The sequence below is a fragment of the Mus caroli genome, unplaced genomic scaffold, assembly GCF_978045245.1.
Source record: "Mus caroli unplaced genomic scaffold, Mus_caroli_1 scaffold_13, whole genome shotgun sequence".
Taxonomy (NCBI): Eukaryota; Metazoa; Chordata; class Mammalia; order Rodentia; family Muridae; genus Mus; species Mus caroli.
The window spans coordinates 12,026,903-12,045,336 of NW_028227268.1; the positions used below are offsets into that span (position 1 = coordinate 12,026,903).

General features: G+C 40.6%; 2 protein-coding genes across 5 annotated transcripts in view; both read left to right on the forward strand.

The window, feature by feature from the left end:
• Positions 1–8,602, forward strand: part of LOC110304955 (ATP-binding cassette sub-family A member 9) — a 70,246-nt gene extending 61,644 nt beyond the window's left edge. For both annotated transcript variants that reach the window (XM_029484018.2, XM_021176662.3), the window contains 5 exons: positions 795–914; positions 1,109–1,249; positions 1,974–2,053; positions 6,108–6,163; positions 6,609–8,602. In XM_029484018.2, the coding sequence (XP_029339878.1) occupies positions 795–914; positions 1,109–1,249; positions 1,974–2,053; positions 6,108–6,163; positions 6,609–6,707 (496 nt within the window). In that variant the 3' untranslated portion in view covers positions 6,708–8,602. The remainder of the gene's footprint in view (positions 1–794; positions 915–1,108; positions 1,250–1,973; positions 2,054–6,107; positions 6,164–6,608) is intronic.
• Positions 8,603–11,209: 2,607 nt separating this feature from the next.
• Positions 11,210–18,434, forward strand: part of LOC110304545 (ABC-type organic anion transporter ABCA8A) — a 74,919-nt gene continuing 67,694 nt past the window's right edge. The window contains exons 1-2 of one of the 3 annotated variants that reach the window (XM_029483601.2): positions 11,210–11,412; positions 17,297–17,398. In XM_029483601.2, the coding sequence (XP_029339461.1) occupies positions 17,303–17,398 (96 nt within the window). In that variant the 5' untranslated portion in view covers positions 11,210–11,412; positions 17,297–17,302. Of the gene's footprint in view, positions 11,413–12,850; positions 13,064–17,296; positions 17,399–18,434 lie in introns of those variants that run through there. The other 2 variants (XM_021175944.3, XM_029483600.2) reach the window with 2 other exon arrangements.

Consider the following 18,434-nt stretch of genomic DNA (forward strand, 5'->3'; position numbering starts at 1 on the left):
AATAGATCTGCAGCTTAGTCTTCATGTGGGTCCCAAACCACTGGAGCAGGGGCTATCCCAAAAGCTGTTGCCTGTATATGGACTATGCTCTTCTAGCTGGGCAGCCTTGTCTGGCCTTAGTGGGAGAGGAAGCACCTAACCTCACCATCTTGAAGTGCTAAGATCGGGGAATAGCCAGGAGCCTCCCACCCACTCAGAGGAGAATGGGAGGGGGGAGAGGGAAGGATTGTGGGAGTAGGTGACTGGAAAGGGGCCAGTGAGTGGGATGTAAAGGGAATAGTTATAAATAAAAATCAAAAACTAAATAAAATTGATTAAAAAAGAATTTTGTTCTCTTAGATTTTCTGAGTTTGTCCACTCAATTATTAAATTTCAAATCTTTCTGCAATAACAATGTCATGGTGACAGAGACTAAAATTAAAATCCCCAGTCCTCAGCATGTTAATTACTTTGTGAAATTTCTAAAATCAATCTTGTTGTGCCTTTGGTGTATGGGTTATCAGACATTCTCCTAAGTCCTCACTCTCTCCCTTCTGCCTGCTCATTCATTCTCTGATGCTCGCACTTTCTCCTCAACATCAAATTCCATGTTCAGCTCTAAACCATTTCTAAATTACATGCTTTAACCAGGAGTTTGGTTATTTGTCCAACAGTCCTACACAAATATCTTGGTTTTGGTTTCTCCTGAATGAATTTCTTGTTTCATAAGTGTGCTAATGGAAACATCTTTAAAAGGTTTCCATGATACCTTGAGGATTCTCTTTAGTTAGCTGTTCCCTTGGATCTAACTGTAGGCAGGCGATCCGGGCCACTTTCACAAACACAGAGCGGGGCGCCCTCCTGACCACCCATTACATGGCAGAGGCGGAGGCTGTGTGTGACCGTGTGGCCATCATGGTATCTGGGAGGCTGAGGTGAGTACCTTTCCGGCCTGCTCTTGACCCCAGGTTACTTTGTATAATAGAAGGACATTGGCCACTGTGAGAAGCAGGGGAATCTGTGCCACTTTCTGCCTGGCTCTGCCCGTAGTACCCACGTGCTGACTTGCACTGATCATAGAAAGCTGTCTTGCCTTGCTTGACTTCAACCTCCTCATGTCTATCATCAGGTGCATTGGTTCTATCCAACATCTGAAGAGCAAATTCGGCAAAGATTACCTGCTGGAGATGAAGGTGAAGACCCCCTCGCAGGTGGAGCCCCTAAACATGGAGATCATGAGACTGTTCCCCCAGGCTGCTCGGCAGGAAAGGTAATGTGTATGTTATTCTTTTAATCTTTATTTTGGTGGGTTTTGTTTGTTTGGTTTTAGAATAATGAGAAATGAAAGTTCTATCCTCTCATTGTTTTTAACTTTAGTGGATGTGAGTACCTTCATTACTAAGAGAGAGCCTCTGTTCCAAGGGCTGCCACAGGGAATAAAAGAGAACAATAAATTCCTCCCTGGAGGCTGGCTCTTGTGAGGGAATTATCATTTGTGGGGCTCTGAAGTGCATCAGGGACTATTGCATATTTGTGCTTGTATTATCTCAGTGGCCCTTGCCAGAGGGTCAAACCATCCATATGAAAGGAGATGCCCCAATAGAGCTCAGTGGTGATATTAGACAGCCATCAGGGTTCTACGAGTGGCATCTCTCAGCAGTTGTATTAGTCATGGTGCCTGGGGCTTGGGTAGATGAGGTGATACTACATAACTAGCAGTTTCTGCTTAGACATTCTCATCTTCCTAAGATGGAAGAACAGTCTTGTTCCTTCCCTTCTTAAGGCACCTTGCTACTGGCTTCCTTCCTTGTGTCCCCTCTTCCTCCTCGTAGACTGACATTGATGATCAACGAGCACTTGGACTACAGTCATCTCCAAGTTGTATGATGTACATTCGTGCAAGTAGTCGATGGGATTGTTGTTTGTTTCCAGGAATGCACTCACCGAGGTTGCCACCTGAAAGCCCAGTACTCATCCTTCTTTTCCCTTTGCAGGTACTCCTCTCTGATGGTCTATAAGTTGCCTGTTGAGGATGTACGACCTTTATCCGAGGCTTTCTTCAAATTGGAGAGATGTGAGTGCATCTTTACTCCCCAAACCATAAAATTCTAAACTGGTTTATAAAAAAAAAAACCCATAGAATGTTGATGATACATAATTAATAGATTGTTAAGACATCTAATCCAGTGGTTCTCAACAAGCTGATTTGGCATGTCTACCTCATGTCTACCTCATGTCTACCTCATGTCTACCTCATGTCTACCTCATGTCTACCTCATGTCTACCTCATAGTGCCGAATACATTCAGTCTAACTTCAAAAGTTTCCATAATCCTTAAAAGTCCCAGTACTGTGCAAATGTCTTTCACATGACTCTAGGCAAACTCTGAATTGTGAGTCCTAGCAAAATAAAAAAGAAATCTATATTCCAATATGTAGGTTCCATCAATAATGGCTCAGAGGAAACATTCCTACTTAAAGGGGGACAACAAAAAGATAGCAAGCAGAGATTGCACAAAAGCAAGGCCAAGACACAGAGATAATTGGTTCTTGTAGCTCCATGTCCGACATCTAGAACATATTTGGCATAAGGTGACTGCCTACAGACCTTTGTATCCTCCTTCCCCCTATGAGTCTACCATCTGAGGCACATTTGACTTCCTTCTTGGGCCTGTTCTAACTCAACATCTGCCAGCATTCCTTAGTTGATATTTTTCATTTCTGGCATCTCCAATATCCTGAAGTCACCACAACATAGGCTTCACACTTCAAAGCTTCACGCATGGTCTTCCCAGGAATCTGACTCTACTACACAATGCCTGACCCGCCCCCCTCCTCCAAGCTTTTTCAGGAACCTTGGCACAAGTCCTGATCACTCTGTAACTTTTGCATTATGAATGCACACAAAACTTGCACCAAGTGAAATTGTTCTGCTGTCAGCTTGAGGGAAAATCAGATGCCCTTTAATCAAAGCTATAGCAGCATCTGACTGCCTGGGCAGCTGAAACCAGAAAGTTCTCTCCAGGGTCCTTCACCAGCAGGGTGTTCGTCCTGTGCATGCACTTGCTTTTAACGTGAGCTTGCACTTTTATACCTTGGGGTATTTTATGGAAGTAGTCTGACCCTCAAGACAACTTTTGTATTTTCCCATGATTTTTCTTTTTTTTCCATTTTCTTAGATTTATTTATTATTATATGTAAGTATACTGTAACTGTCTTTAGACACACCAGAAAAGGGCGTCAGATCTCATTATGGATGGTTGTGAACCACCATGTAGTTGCTGGGATTTGAACACAGGACCTTCAGACGAGCAGCCAGTGCTTTTAACCATTTGTGGGGCAATGGGCTACCGGGTCCCGGGGTTCAAGATCTAGCCTCAACTGGAAACCAGGCTGTCTGCACATAGCCCATTGCCCCACAACCACTGAGCCATCTCTCCAGCCCATGATTTTTCTTTAATGGCACAAATGACTCTCACATTTGTAGTCACTCTTACTGCACCTACTTTGTCTACAATAACTTTAAATGTATCAACAATGCACATTTTTTCAAAGATGTTTATTCTGCTTGTCCCTGTCTCTCAATGTAAAATTGGTTAAAAGAAGCAACCATGAATTATGCTGTATTCTGAATGCCTCTTTGTTTCAAAAATTTCTCCACCCATGGATTTAGCCTCACCCAAATGCTCAGGACACAATCTGTGCCATATATATTTTCCAGAAGTCACACAAGTAACTTCCAGGCTAACTGCTAACTCCATCTTGTCCCAGCAGACTGCTAGTACTTGTTTGAGACCTCTGAGTACAGTGTTTACCACCTGCATGTCTACTATCATCCTGGTCTTCCACCAGAAGGTCACATGAGCTCTGCTTCTAGCAGTCTAGGGCTTTTCTAGCTTTCTTCCCACTTTCCACATTACCCTCATAAACCACTTTCAAGGGTCTGAGGACCTGAGGTCATGTTTAAATCACAGAAACAACCCCACTTCTGGTACCTGTTTCTGTGTTGCCTCTGTGTTGTGAACAAATAGATTCTATGTAAATTCCACCCATTGCATGGTTTCAGACTATTGCAGTCCATCACAGCAGGAAAAGCATGAAGGGACAACTCTGTCTGTGGCAGTTGGGAGCATGCAACTGGGGCTCCTTACATCATTGTGTCAGATAGAAGCAAAGGAAACAGACCAGAGCTAAGAGAATGTACTATCTCCAAAGATTCACCTATAGTGACTTACTTCCACTACTCAGGTCTCTTTCTCTCTCTCTCTCTCTCTCTCTCTCTCTCTCTCTCTCTCTCTCTCTCTCTCTCTCTCAATTTATTTATGTATTCACATCTCAAATGCCCCCGCCCAATCTCTTAAAGGCTCCATAGCTTTCAAGTTAGTATCACAAACTGAGCACTATTTGGATAGCTCATGAAGGACCTTGCCGGATCCACACTGCAGTACTCTTCTTGCCTCTTCTGGTGCTGCGCTTTCAACCTGGCCAACTCACTCCCTTCTGCTGAGAACTCATACTTCCCCACTTGTGTCTTCTTGATACATGGTTAGGGTCACTCATGTAAGTTTTCCTTTTGTTAATCTTACTGTACACTCTCACCCTCTGGTCCATCGTCTTCCTGGATGCCTTGTTTTGGCCTGGTTGCTAGGTTGGCATCCTTCTGATGAGAAGCGGTCCATGGAGCTCTCATAAACAGGATGCATTTGTAATAGATAAGCATCAGGGAGATTGATGCCCCAGGAAGGATGCTTCCCTGGAATAATGTAGCCTTCCTTTATAAGTTTTTGATGTTTACACTTTCATCAATATCCTTTTCTAACACATATTCCTTCTTGTGTACTTAATTTGCTAACACTGAGGTTTTCATTTGGGTATTTTTAAACATTTGCTACATAGCATTTTTCTACCTCGTGATGGGAAGATGATACAAAGCAACAAATACAGACATGCAATTACCATTTCCTCAAGGGTCATTAAGACACCATAGTGACCTCAGTTGCAATACACTTATTGAAGGAACTAGGCTCAGAACTTTGTGAGAACAATGCACGCTCCATGAACATCCATATAGATTCATTTTTCTGTATCAGAAGATCAAAGATGTGTAACACAAGCTCCAGCACAACCTTAGGGGCTTTCCTCTCTCAGGTGACATTTGCCTATAGCCAGGAAGGTCACAAGATTTTACTTAATCCGACTTCTTACTATGTTCCCTCCTTGTCTTGTAAGCTGAGAGTAGGAGTTCCTTTAAGGTAGAGTGGAAGGGGAAGAGGGAAGCGGTAACATGGCAGCAAGATTGGTTGATCATGGCACTGTAGTTATCATATCTGTAGTTACTGCATAGGAGCATAGTGCATTATCTTGAGACTATAAATAAGCACAATGGTTACCATTGTCATTAGATCCAAAGAGACAGAAAGGCAGTCTGGAGAAGAAAGGTGTTGAATTTGTCACCTTTGAGAAATACTAGCCACCGGTCAAGAGATTCAGTGTCAGGGAAGGAATGGAAGGATAAAGGCCATCTCAACAAGGCAGCCCAGCAAGAAGAACATATCCCACATACAGGCAACAGCTTTTGGAGTACAGAGAGTTGAACTGCCAGGGTGGGGGGATACCCAGGAGGAGAAGGGGAGATGGGGGAACGATTGTGGGAGGGGTGACCAGTAGAGGGACAGTGAGCATGATGTAAAGTGAATAAGTAAAAAAAAAAAATTAAATTAAAAAAGAATAAAAACCATGACCCCCCCCCCTTTCTTTTTTTCCTTCCTGCTGAAGACCCATTGGGGCACATTACTCAGCACTAGCCTCTGAGGCAGAAAGAAGAAGGGCAGATGTAAGAGACACATAGGAGTTTTCCAGAGTAAGGAGAACCATGGTTAGCTTTATCTCATATTGGTGCTCTGGAATATTTTATTCTTCATTTGCATCTTCTAATGCCTTTGCCAAACCTCCCTGGAAACCGGTCTATCTATCTTTTGGCGTGATTAAATGGTATATTTACTTCCTAACAGTGACCTCAAAAATAGTTATTATCTTATATTTTTATGATTTGTGTGCCCCTTTGTTCAAAAATTGGTGAAATTCCCTTAAAAATATATGAGCTCCTAACAGGAATTCATCTTTACACAGTGAAAGAAGATTTTGACCTGGAAGAATACAGCCTCTCACAGTCTACTCTGGAGCAGGTGGGTAACTTTTAGTGATTATATATAATCCTAAAAAGTTTAGAGCTGGAAAGATGGATCAGCACATAAAGCTCTTTCTGAACAAGTGTCAGGACTATAGTTTGAACCTCTAGAATCCGTATAAAGCCAACTCAACATAGCCGACTCCTGTAGCCCTACCATCACAGAAGCATCTGGCTAGCACGATTAGCTAAGTGGAGAGCTCTAACTTCACATAGAGAAATCGAAAAGGATACCTGAGATCAACTCCAGGCATTCACGGATACCAGCATGTAATGGACCAATGCACATGTGGACATAAATTACACACATGTATATACATGCAAAAGAGAAGATCAAGTAAGCCTAGGAAGTATATAACCTTTGCATCATTTGCAGGTACAGGAGATAGCGTGGCATGGCTCTCATTCTTTTTTCTTTTTTCTTTATGTGTTCTCTTTTCCAGGTCTTCCTGGAGCTCTCCAAGGAGCAGGAGCTGGATGACTTTGGCGAAGAAGCCAATTCCTCAGTGAAATGGAAGCTCCTCCCACAGGAAGAGCTTTAAAGCTCAAAATCCTCTCTGTATCCTCAAGCTCACATCCCTCTTACAGACAGTATATTTAAGAGCATCACTATGCCTTAGTTATCTCAATGTAGCATTAAGTATTTCTGAAACTTGAGTCAGATATTTTTCTTTTTCTTTTTCTTTTTTTTTTGTAATGGCCAGTGTGCAAACAGCTTAGAACACGCAGCCAGACTATGCTCAATCAAGTCACGTTGCACACAGTGTGGAGTTTTAAAATGCATTTACAATAGTATTGATGCTTCTGAGCATGCTAACGAGACTGATCGATTTTCTTCGCCTGAACTTCAAAACATTAACTTTTTTCTTTCCTCTGTGTCTAGGTAAGGTATAATGTAAACAATATTGATTTTAGGGAGAAGAAGATCAATTGATTTCCCAACAGCACAGTATTTGTTTTTTGTGTAACTCACCCTGACCTGTCTATCATTCACTGGTTCTTTACTCACAGTTTGCCCACTCTGAGTTACGGAGAAATGTTTTGTCCACTGTGACTGACTGCAAAAGCAGCTTTAAACTGGTGGACATAAATACTTGCAACCATTAAATATCTGTGTGCATGTTTACATATGAATCTGAAACATATCTGAAATTTTGATTTGTGAAAAAGTAATGCAGAGGAGGGTTGGCTTAGTATGTCTTTATTTACCAAGTCTGTGAATGCTACAACCTATCTACTGCAATATCAGTACAGTTACCTGGACTCTTATCTAGGAGATTTTTTTTGTCACTACTATTATTGTTACTAATTAACCAAACATTTATATGAAATTATAAGTTAATATGAAAAAATTATATGAAAAAAAATTCCCTTGATGCTAGGGTTGTAACTTCATAGTGTGTGTGAATATCAATTGCCCTCAACTTACAAGGAGAATTCTCAAGTAGACTTTGAGCAAAGGCTCTAAGCCTTCAAAGTTAAAAAGAGACATTAATGCTGGCCTTGCTGATGTACCTGGCTTTATGAATAACAACTTAATCCGTACATGTCAATGCATTAAAAACACTTTATTTAGGGCCAGAAAACTGTCTCAGCTGGTTAAGGCGCCCAGTTGTCAAGTCTGATGTCCAGAGTTTGATCCTTGGGTGGGACCCAAATTGTTCAAGGAGAGAACCATCACTCAAGTTGTATTCTGATCTCCACATACATGTAGTGTCAGGCATATATGTCTACATACCTGCACTCAGGACAAACAAACAAACAAACAAACAAAATTTAAATAAAAATATAATGGGCTTTCCTGTGGTGTTTTCCAATATAGTCTGGTTTTGTTGATCCTTCTCCATTGCTCCCCCTTCCTCTTTTTTCCTCTGTACCACTCTGGCTGGTCATCTTACCCACCAGCCCTCTTCCGTTTTTTATGTAGCATGTATTTCAAAACCTTCCTTTATGTTCCCCTCCTTAATAGTACTCATGAGTTTTTCTCAGTTTGACACAGACTTGAGTCACTCAGAACAAGGGAACCTCAGTTAAGGAACTGTTGGTGTATCCACATAGCATCTTCTTTGCTTTTTATTTTTATCTTATGGGCATTTTCATTGCATGTATATCTGCACATCACACATATAAGATGCCTATGGAGACCAGAAGAGGGCATTAAAGAAACACCCAGAGATTGGAATTGTATACAGAGGGGAGCCTCCATATGCTAGGACTGAGTTATCTCTCCAGCCCCAGGCATTTTCTTGCTTATCAGTTGATAGAATGGTATCCAGCCCACTCTCAATGCTACCATCTTTAGGCAAGTGACTCTGGAATGTCTAAGGAAGGCAGCTGAGCAAACCTGGGCAAGCAAACCAGTAAGCATCATCCCTCCATGATCTCTGCTTCAGTTCCTGCCTTGAGTTCCTGTCTGCTTTGGAGATCAACTGTAACCTGTAAGCCAAAATAAAAACCTTTTCTTCTAGAGTGACTTTTGCTTGTGGTGTTTGTTATACTAATAAAAACAGCTGTGACACCAATCCCAAGACCAATCCCTGCTCCCCCTCCTTCTTCCCCAGCTCTCACACATCTGCTAGCTTGCCTGAGGAACCCAGAAGTCCCACCTATTCAGCTCAGCTCATTGACCACTAGCATCTTTATTGACAGATCAAGAACCAATTGGGAAACAGGATCTTAGCAGCTGACCCATCCCCTACATTCCTGATTAAGAAAGATAGCAACACAGTGAGACTGTCTCAGACTTATAACTGATAGTTCTATGAAAGAAAACAAGACAACAGACCTGAGCCACATGGAATTTCAGAACTATGTTCATCTTAAAAGCACAGTACAGTAATGGCAACATCACTAACACTTACATGCCTAAGAATTCACTGCACTATGTAGTCATTTCTATGAATCAATTCATTGTTTTAGAAAATGGTTGTAACAATACTGAAATAAATGCTTATGATTTGCATTGGGCACTGTAGAATGCAGGTTTACAAACAGGCCCTCAACTCCCTGAGCACTAAGTGGTTGTTGGAGGAGAGGGTGCCATTTTCTCCACTGGTATAGCCACTGTGAAGTTGTGCTTGCTCCAGAAAATAACTTTTTGCTACATGTGAGCAAGAGTCTTTAATTAAACTAATTAAAAAAGAAGATATACTTTTCTGGTGTGTTGGGGTATCCAGGGCTCACTGTGGTGGGAGAACTGGGTTCTGGTGATGCCAAGTAGCCTTGGTTTCTGTTGCTTATGTTCTAGCCCTTGCCTCTCACCATCTGGTTATCTCTAGTGTTAGATGGTCTTGCTGTCTCTGACTGTGTCTTGTCCCCCCTGTAAACCTGTGTGTCAGTACTCCTGGGAGACCAATTACTCTGGAAGGAATTTGGGTATGGAGAGCTGTGGTACAAGGTCATCTCTGGGGCGCAGATGGAAACCAGAAGGATCATGTGCCCAGCTGTTTCTTGGTTCCTGTGTCTTGAAGGCTCTGATGGGTCCCTCTTGGGCCAGGAATTTGAGCAGAAGTGTTGGTCTTTCCTGTGCTCACAGGCTTGTCAGCACTCCTGGAAGACCAGCTCTCTCCCAGCGGTATTTGGATATGGAGCTCTGTGGCACAGGATCAGCTCCTGGCACAGACAGAAACTGGAAGGCTAAAAGGAAGATATGAAAGCAGGAGAGGAAGTTTTTGAAAAGAAGGGTTTTAGTGAGAGAGGGTGGGAATGGAGATGAGAGGGAAGCAGGAACTGAAACACACTTCAATTCATTATAGATATATATATATGAAACTGCCAATAAAATAAAAAATTAAATAAAGTTAAATAAATTAAACATAAACATATAAATACATAATATAATTAATTATATATAATATAATTATATAATATGTTATAAAAGTATATATCATGTATATAATTATCTTATATAGTTATATATAAATATATATTCAATTGTATATACATACAATTAAATTTAAAGATAAGTAAACATTAATTGCTCCACAAAAGATGTCTCTTCTTCTGTGTGATGCGATTCCTCCATAGTATCTGTTTCTCTGCAGGACACACTTGGTGTCATAAGAAGATCATCTGTGGGGGACAGATCATCTCCTGCTTAAGAGTTTCTAAAGACCAGTTTAAAAGGAGGTGTTGCTGAGGTTCCGTGAAGGGGAATGATGCTGTTTGTCTGTCTTTGAAAATTATGGGGTGGAGAGAGAAGGATTGCTGACAACATAAGTGAGAGGAACAACCAAGAAGAAAGCTGAACTTCTACAAACTACCTTGTGATATCAAGATCATTGAAATTTTATAATAGTTTATTATAACAATTACTTAGGATTTCATTGACCAGAACAGTAATTCAGGCCCAGGAAAGACCATGTTAAAAACCTGAAATAAATGTTTCTCATCCAGAGCTCTGATAAACTGTTAAAACATTGTTTCTCCTCCTGTGGGTCACGACCACTTTCCCAGGGGTTGCATATCTAATATTTACATTATGATTCATAACAGTAGCAAAATTATAGTTATGAAGTAGCAACGAAAATAATTTTATGGTGGGGGGTCATCACAACATGAGGAAGTGTATTAAAGGATCAGAACAACAGGAAAGTTGAGAACCACCACTGATCCCTTTGAACTAGGCCAAGTTCTTTGTCAAGCCAATGGTATCATAGTCTTAACATCTTCATACAAAAACAAAACAAAACACACAAACAAACAAAGAAAATCCCCCAGTTTTTCTTAATATAGAAGTTTGGGGGGTTTGCTCTCAGAACACTGGGCAGCTTAAAAAAACATATTGTTTTCAAATAAATTAGTGGATTAGTATAAAAAAGATGGCCAGTGTGAAATAGTGTAGTGTAGATGTTGCAATAATAGTTTATTGTGTAGTTCATAGCTCTTTGCATGTTTACAAGACAGCCCCAGCGGAGTGTTGCACAATAATCTAGAAATCATTTCTCTGAGGGAAAAAGGGAAAAATCGGAAAAAAAAAAAAAAACCTTCAACAAAACAGGGCTAACCCAGTAAAACCTTTGACAAAGCAAATGTGGCAGGCTTCTGGAAGTGAAGTGAAGACTCTTTTCAAAGACGGCAGCAGCAGTTATGGAAGAAACAGTCATTTCTTTGAACACCCTGACAGGGAAGCTTAAAATTAGAACAAAACCATAGGCATGAATCCTTCCTGAGCAGCAAAGCCTCCCCAGGGCTTGAGAGAGTGTATTCCAACCAGCGATAGAGAAGCCATCTCAGAATTCTGAATAGGTAAGGTCCCCAGAAACTCAAATGTATTTGCTTGGTTTATGAATTAAAAATTGATGGGTTAGGTTGTATAATCTTGGAGACCACAGAGAATGTCATCTGAAGTCATAAGTAATTTTTGAAGACTCGTATTTTCAAAGTTCACCGACACACAGAAACTAATTTTTGTTTTTTTGTTTTTCTTTCTAGCTATGAAAATGAAATAGAATTTTTTTTTTAGATTTATTTATTTATCATATGTAAGTACACTGTAGCTGTCTTCAGACACTCCAGAACAGGGTGTCAGATCTTATTACAGATGATTGTGAGCCACCATGTGGTTGCTGGGATTTGAACTTCCGACCTTCGGAAGAGCAGTCGGTTGCTCTTACCCACTGAGCCATCTCACCAGCCCCGAAAATAGAATTTTCTAAATATTAGCTGGGCAGTGGCTCACTCTTCTCTTCTTACTAAAATCTCTCTACTAAGCTGTGTCTTGTCTAACTCGGGTTCTTTTAGGCTGCCTTACTTTTGGTTTTCAATCTCCTATACATAGCTGAATGTTGTTCTGAGTGAATGTTGTTCTGAGCCATACTTCCCAAGACCCATAATGTTAGAATTTCTTCTAGGCTACAGTTACCAGGCAACAGCCAGGTGTGCCTGACCCACTGTAAAAGGGGCTGCTCAATCCCTCCTCACTCACTTTTCTTGCTCTCTTGCTCTCTTATCCTCTTCCCCCTTTGACTCTTCTCTCCCCATTCCCTGTCCCCCCCCCTTGTACTCATGGCCTCTACTCCTCTCTCTCTCTCTCTCTCTCTCTCTCTCTCTCTCTCTCTGTCTTTCTTTTTCTGTCTCTACTCCCTCAACTCCCCCTCCCTGTGCCATGAATGAACACTGTTCTATACTATACTATAACTGGTACCTCTGGGGGAAGGGATGCCCCAGCATGGGCCCCCAGAGGCATCCCCTTCCCCAACACCATATCGCATCTCTACCAAACATACCCTTCGCTGCTTCTTTTTTTTTTTTTTTTTTTTTTTTTTTTTTATAAAAAACAACACATAATGTTGAGCACATTTTAAAGATGGAGTCTATTGACTGATTCTGGTGAGAGCAGGAACTGAGGAAATGGACAGGATGGAAGATATGATATAGAAAAAAATAATCAAGATTTTGCTTTCTAGGCTGTTTGAAACATAATTAGATTATCTGCCTCAACATGGCAGAATAAGTTCAGAGCTCAGAGCCTTTTAAGGGACAATATTTCATTTCATTTTATTTTATTTTATTTTTTGAAATCTGTCAATTTCTTTTGGGGGAGGGCCCAGAAAAGTTACAAATTTGGACTCCCTCAGCAACACAGATTTTTCTGACACTATAATTAGTCAAATGAGTAGGGTTGGCAATTCTCTGCTGTGGGAACTGGCTGGAAGTCAATAAAAAAGAGATTTGTTCGAGAGTGGTCACGTGAATACAGTGCTCAGCAGGCCAAGAAAATTACAACCACAATCTTCCTCCAAAAGCAGTCAGGCTGACTGGGAATGCTCAAAACAGGCAAACAGAATGAAACCAATACAGATGTGATAGAGACCGGGGAGAAGTAGAACCCATTCTCTTGGAGGGAGGAAACAGAGGTAAGCCGAGAGTCAGGATTCTTTCTTCGGACATTCCAAATGTAAGTTCATTTTTGCTTCTGTTTTGTCTGTATTATGTCATGATAAGTGAGATTTCATTTACTCAATGAGAAATTTTTTAGGGAGAAATTATTATTTATTTTTCTGCACAGAGTTTTAGTTTTTCTGGGTTTATTTTCGTGTGGTCTGCAGGGGAAGATGTGGGTAGTTTTAAAGACATTGTCATATTTTCTTGTTTTAAGTAAAGATGTGGGAATGTGCCTGTAATGCGTTAGTAATGGTGAGAAATGTAAGGAGGTCTTCTGGAAGCATTTTCTGTGTGAATATGAATGTGAATCTGCTGCCCAGCTGCAGTTAGACACACACATGTGCATGAACTCTACAATAATTAGCAGGCATTTCCAGTATACTTTCTCTCTGATCCTGCGAAGTCTTTAGTCTGGCACTTAGAGAAATGCTTTTATGTCTCAGCCTGTTATTCTCAGACTTACAGGTTGTTTGTCTATTTGTTGGGTTTTTTTTTAAACGTAAGATTCTTTCCTGCACATTTTCATTTGTTGGGTATGATGTATTGAATCATATTGAGGCATGTGCCACTTCACTACAATGGTATTCTTTCAAATGTCATATCCTTTGCTGTCTGCAGGAGTTTGCAGTAAACAGGGTTTTGTTGATTGGCACAGAGTCAATAACATCCACTCACACTGAAGCAAAGACTTCAGTTTTACTTGTACATGAGCTAGCATGGATCTAGGAACCAGAGAAGGAAGGAAAAGCAAACAAGAGGGACGTTTTATCAAGCTTATTTATGCTGCACAGCTGATTTGCAGTGGAACTGAGATAGGGAGTTAGTCTTAGTTCTGACTACAAAGAACTCTGTGGCTGCTCCCTTGACTGGTTCAAGCTATCCCATCTCTCTAAGAACGTTCCCGTTGCCCGGAGCAATTCTTGGGGCTCCTGGACACCCTGACTTAAAACATTTATTTATTTAAATTTTTTTTGCTAGTACTGCATTCTTCTCCATTTGTCAGCCCAAAAGGCTTTCTGATATCTTTTCTCCACCCTTTTGTACGAAAACTTGCCTCTGAGCCTTATTATATAGCCATGTGTTGTTTTCTTTTCTGGAAATAAGCTGTGAGTGGCTACTGTGCAACTACTGCCCATTGGGACTGTCCCATCAACTCTACACCTGAATTTTTATCTTGGGAAATAGGCATCTCTCTGTTTGAACTTGTCTCATGACTGGGATGATAGTGTCATGCAGGGAAACTTCTATTCTCTATCTGTATGGCAATATCCCAATATCCCATCACAACATGGTGGACCAGTTTTAGGCAACATGTTGGTAAAAAGGTTATTTCTACCAATTATTAAGACATAAGAGCCAGTTGACACAGACCATCATAGGACACCACAGTGGAGTCAATGGCCATGGCAAGCCTCCCATGAAAAGTGATTTCTCGCTAAAGTGACTTGATTGCGTAATTCAGTCTAAGCAAGCCCTTCCCTTCCACAGTTTAAAGTCTTAATGAACTTAATGAAGATTTACCCTGCTTTGTTTTCTTTTATGTGCAGCTTCCAGAGAGGCTGGAGAACTAGAATAGTGTGTGATTTCTTGGTTGGGGTATGGGAAGAGGTGAAATTTAACTATGCTCTGAAACTTCTCTTTTCGGGGAATGTTCTGCTAGAGTAAAATATCTCCATGAATCCCCACATTGTGATGGTTAATTTCATGTGCCTGCTTGGCTGAACTATGGGACCCAGCTATTTGGCCAAATGCTCATTTAGATGTTGCTATGAAAGTATTTTTAAATGCAATTAACATTTAAATCAGTACTTTAAGTTTTTTTTTTTTTAATTATTTTTTGAGGTGGGGTAGGGTTGTTGAAAGGGATGCTCATGTGATACATATGTGGAGGTCAGAGACAACTTGTGGGAATCAGCTCTTTTCTTCCCATGTGTGAGTCCCAAGAATCACACTAAGGTCTGTAGGCTTGGTAGCAAGTGCTGTTAACATTGAGCCATCTTGTAGATTCATCAATATAGTATACATCAGTAAGAAAACCATTCAGTAATGTGAGCGAGTTTCACTTAACCACACGAAGGCCTTGCAAATACAGTCTGAGGTTCATCCGAAGATATGAAGTTCTCCTCAGCTTCAAAAAGCAGAGGCTCCAGCTTTTCTCTTTCAGAGTTTTGTATGCAAGGCTGAGACGGTTCATATGCCCATTGGCATCCCATGTGCCTGCCCTACCAGTCATGAAATCAGCAGGCCACATAGTTCAGGAACCAGTTCCTGAAAGTACATGGATTATTGCTCTCTGTTTCCACACATCTCTCCCCTTCTCACATTTTAAAAAAATCTCTAGGTTGCCCGATGTTGATACAGTTGTGGTGTTTGTTTGTTTGTTTCTTTCTTTCTTTCTTTCTTTCTTTGAAGAGCCTGGATAAACACATTAGCCAAATTTGGAAAGTCTCCTTCTTTCCCACAGGCTCCGTGAACACTTTTGCTATAAATGATAAATGCTGAGACTGATTTGCAGTTTCTGTTGGAGAGGAGCTGCTCTGCTCCTATACTCTCCTCCCTGACTGCTCATGCACAGGACAAAGACTTCCAGGGTTAGCTTCCATCTCTGTGTCTCTATAATGCCCTACCCCTCATTAAAATCATCTATCCATCGACAAATTCCATGGTATCCATGCACATCACACACACACACACACACACACACACACACACACACACACACGACATATATTTCCTATTCTTGTTTACCACTCTCCCAAGGACAGGATGACTAGACCTGCCAGATACTGCACCTACTGGAGCCATGACATGCCCTTCCATGGACATTCCTGTGGTGCCTTTCAATAATCTCTAGCTTAACTTTAGCTGTCTATCTGCATTAAAAAGAGTCTTATCCTCTCAAATCAGTCCTTAGTAGAATCTCCCAAGCTATTTGTGGGGGGTAGGGGGGTGGGGGGTGGGGGAGAATGTTTTATTTCCTCTCTGAAGACCACTACTTAAAAAGAAAATCCAATGTGTAGAGTTATGGTACCAAAAATGTTAAGAGTTGCTATGGAAACTCTCAGATTCTCCACTTCTTTATTGACTGGGATCAAGGTATACCTTGGAGAATGGTACCCTCTTCAGATGCCTAAAATGAGATTTTTGTGTATGATGCCTACCGTAATCAGCATCCCTTATCAGAGAAGAGTATATAGAAATTTCTGGTTTCTCATGAAGCTCATCCTCCTTGGAGTCTGCGCCCTCTACCTTGCTACTAGTATGACTCTTAAAACACTAAGCTTCATTTATCCCCATTCCCAGCTTCCCCCACCCAATCAAACACACTTTTACATAGCATGCCTACCCCATTACTATGACAGTTACTTCCTTTATAATCCATTTCAGTTTGATTTCCCCAGACGATCAACAACAAGAAGTTGAAAAAGTTAAGTCAAAACTTAAGAGTTTTATACCCAGCTAAATCCTACTTGAATCTCAGTCTTAAGGCTGATTTTATCACTGCCTCAAGCATATGCTCAAACATAGTGTGGCTTTCCAAGGGCAACCTTGAAGTGAATGAATATCCCTTCTCAGTTCATAATATATACAATAACATGTCTACTTTCATGTCTTATAAAGACAGAACCAAATTTTCTTGCCAAAATAAAACAGACTAAGAAGATTGAGGTCTTTACCCAGTCCTTCCAATTCTTGTAGGCATATTCTCCCATATCTGCACAGGGTACCATTACTGTTCATGACACTGTTGTTCTTATCAGGTGAGAAAAGAAACTCTTCCAATCCAAAGTCCTGGTGTGTTTACTACTTCAGCAATTCAATGTTTTCACAGATTTAAGTTTCTGTCCCAGGAAAAGTGAACTATGGTGGTCTTCTCACTGAATTAATATACCTATTATGTTGTGCAAGAGATGTTGATTCATAAATTATATATAAAGGACATCATTCAAGCCTGTATTCATGTTCCTCTCTCTCCTGTGTGTTTAAATGACTATATATTGTACAAATTAGAATGTTAATGTATTTATGATATATGTCGTTTAAGTAAATACACTGTTGAAGAAGTCTGAGAGTGAGAAGAGAAAATGGAAAGGAAATAGAAGAGATACCCAATGAATAAGTTATGAATCCCAGAATCCAAGTCTTTCCTTTGGAGTAAAGGGCAACCAGGCTCTGACATTTGCAGAGCATTTCCTCTTAAGATCTTAGTATTTGTTGACTCTTCTCCTTTTTTCTTATTAAACAGACCAAGATGGTTAAGAGAGAGATAAATGTGTGCCAACAAACGTGGGCCTTATTGTGCAAGAATCTTCTCAGAAAAAAGAGACTGAAAAGAGACACATTTTTGGTATGACTCAGGATCTGCCCTGCTTCCTGTGTGTGATGGTGCAGCATATTTCCTGTGTGCAAGGACTAGAGACACCCCTGGGAAGGATATCATGGCTCCACACAAAAGGAGGAGGCCATTCACTAGGGACAGTATAACAGAGGAGGGGGTGCAAAATGAGAATACAATAAATAAATACCTTAAAATCCTACAAAACCATTTTCAAACTGTTTTGCTCATTAAGATTAAGATAGTAGCAGGTCAAAGAGACAACGTGCTAATGGACTCATACACCAATGGCAGAGCTATTGCTTTGCTTTTGTATCTCTCTCTCTGTCTGTCTCTTCTCTCTCTCTCTCTCTCTCTCTCTCTCTCTTTAAGGGTTATTTATTTTATGTATGAGTGCTCTACATGTACGTATACCTGCATGGCAGTAGAGGGCCTCAGATCCCACTATAGATGGTTGTGAGCCACCATGTGGTTGCTGAGAATTGAACTCAGGACCCCTGGAAGAGCAGCCAATACTCTTAACTGTTGAGCCATCATCTCTCCAGCCCCTGGATCTTCCTCTTTTAAAAAGGCACAGCCAGAGCTATACAGAGAAACCCTGTCTCGAAAAACCAAAAAAATAAAAAATAAAAAAAAATATAAAAAGGCATTTGGTTTCTTATGAACACAGAAACTTTGTGAAATTGGCATAATTGTGAAGAAAAGTCTTCCCACTGAAGTATCAGATAGTCCAGCCAGGTAGCATTTGCTAACTAAATTGTGAGATTATGCTAAGGACATATTCAGTGAATTTTTTAAAATAAATTTTCTCTTTCTCTTTCTCTTTCTTTCTTTCTTTCTTTCTTTCTTTCTTTCTTTCTTTCTTTCTTTCTTTCTTTCTAGATTTATTTATTATGTATACAGCATTAGGCCTGCAGGCCAGAAGAGGGCATCAGATCTCATTACAGATGATTGTGAGTCACCATGTGGTTGCTGGAAATTGAACTTGGGACCTCTAGAAGAGCAGACAGTGCTCTTAACCTCTGAGCCATCTCTCTAGCTCCTTCAG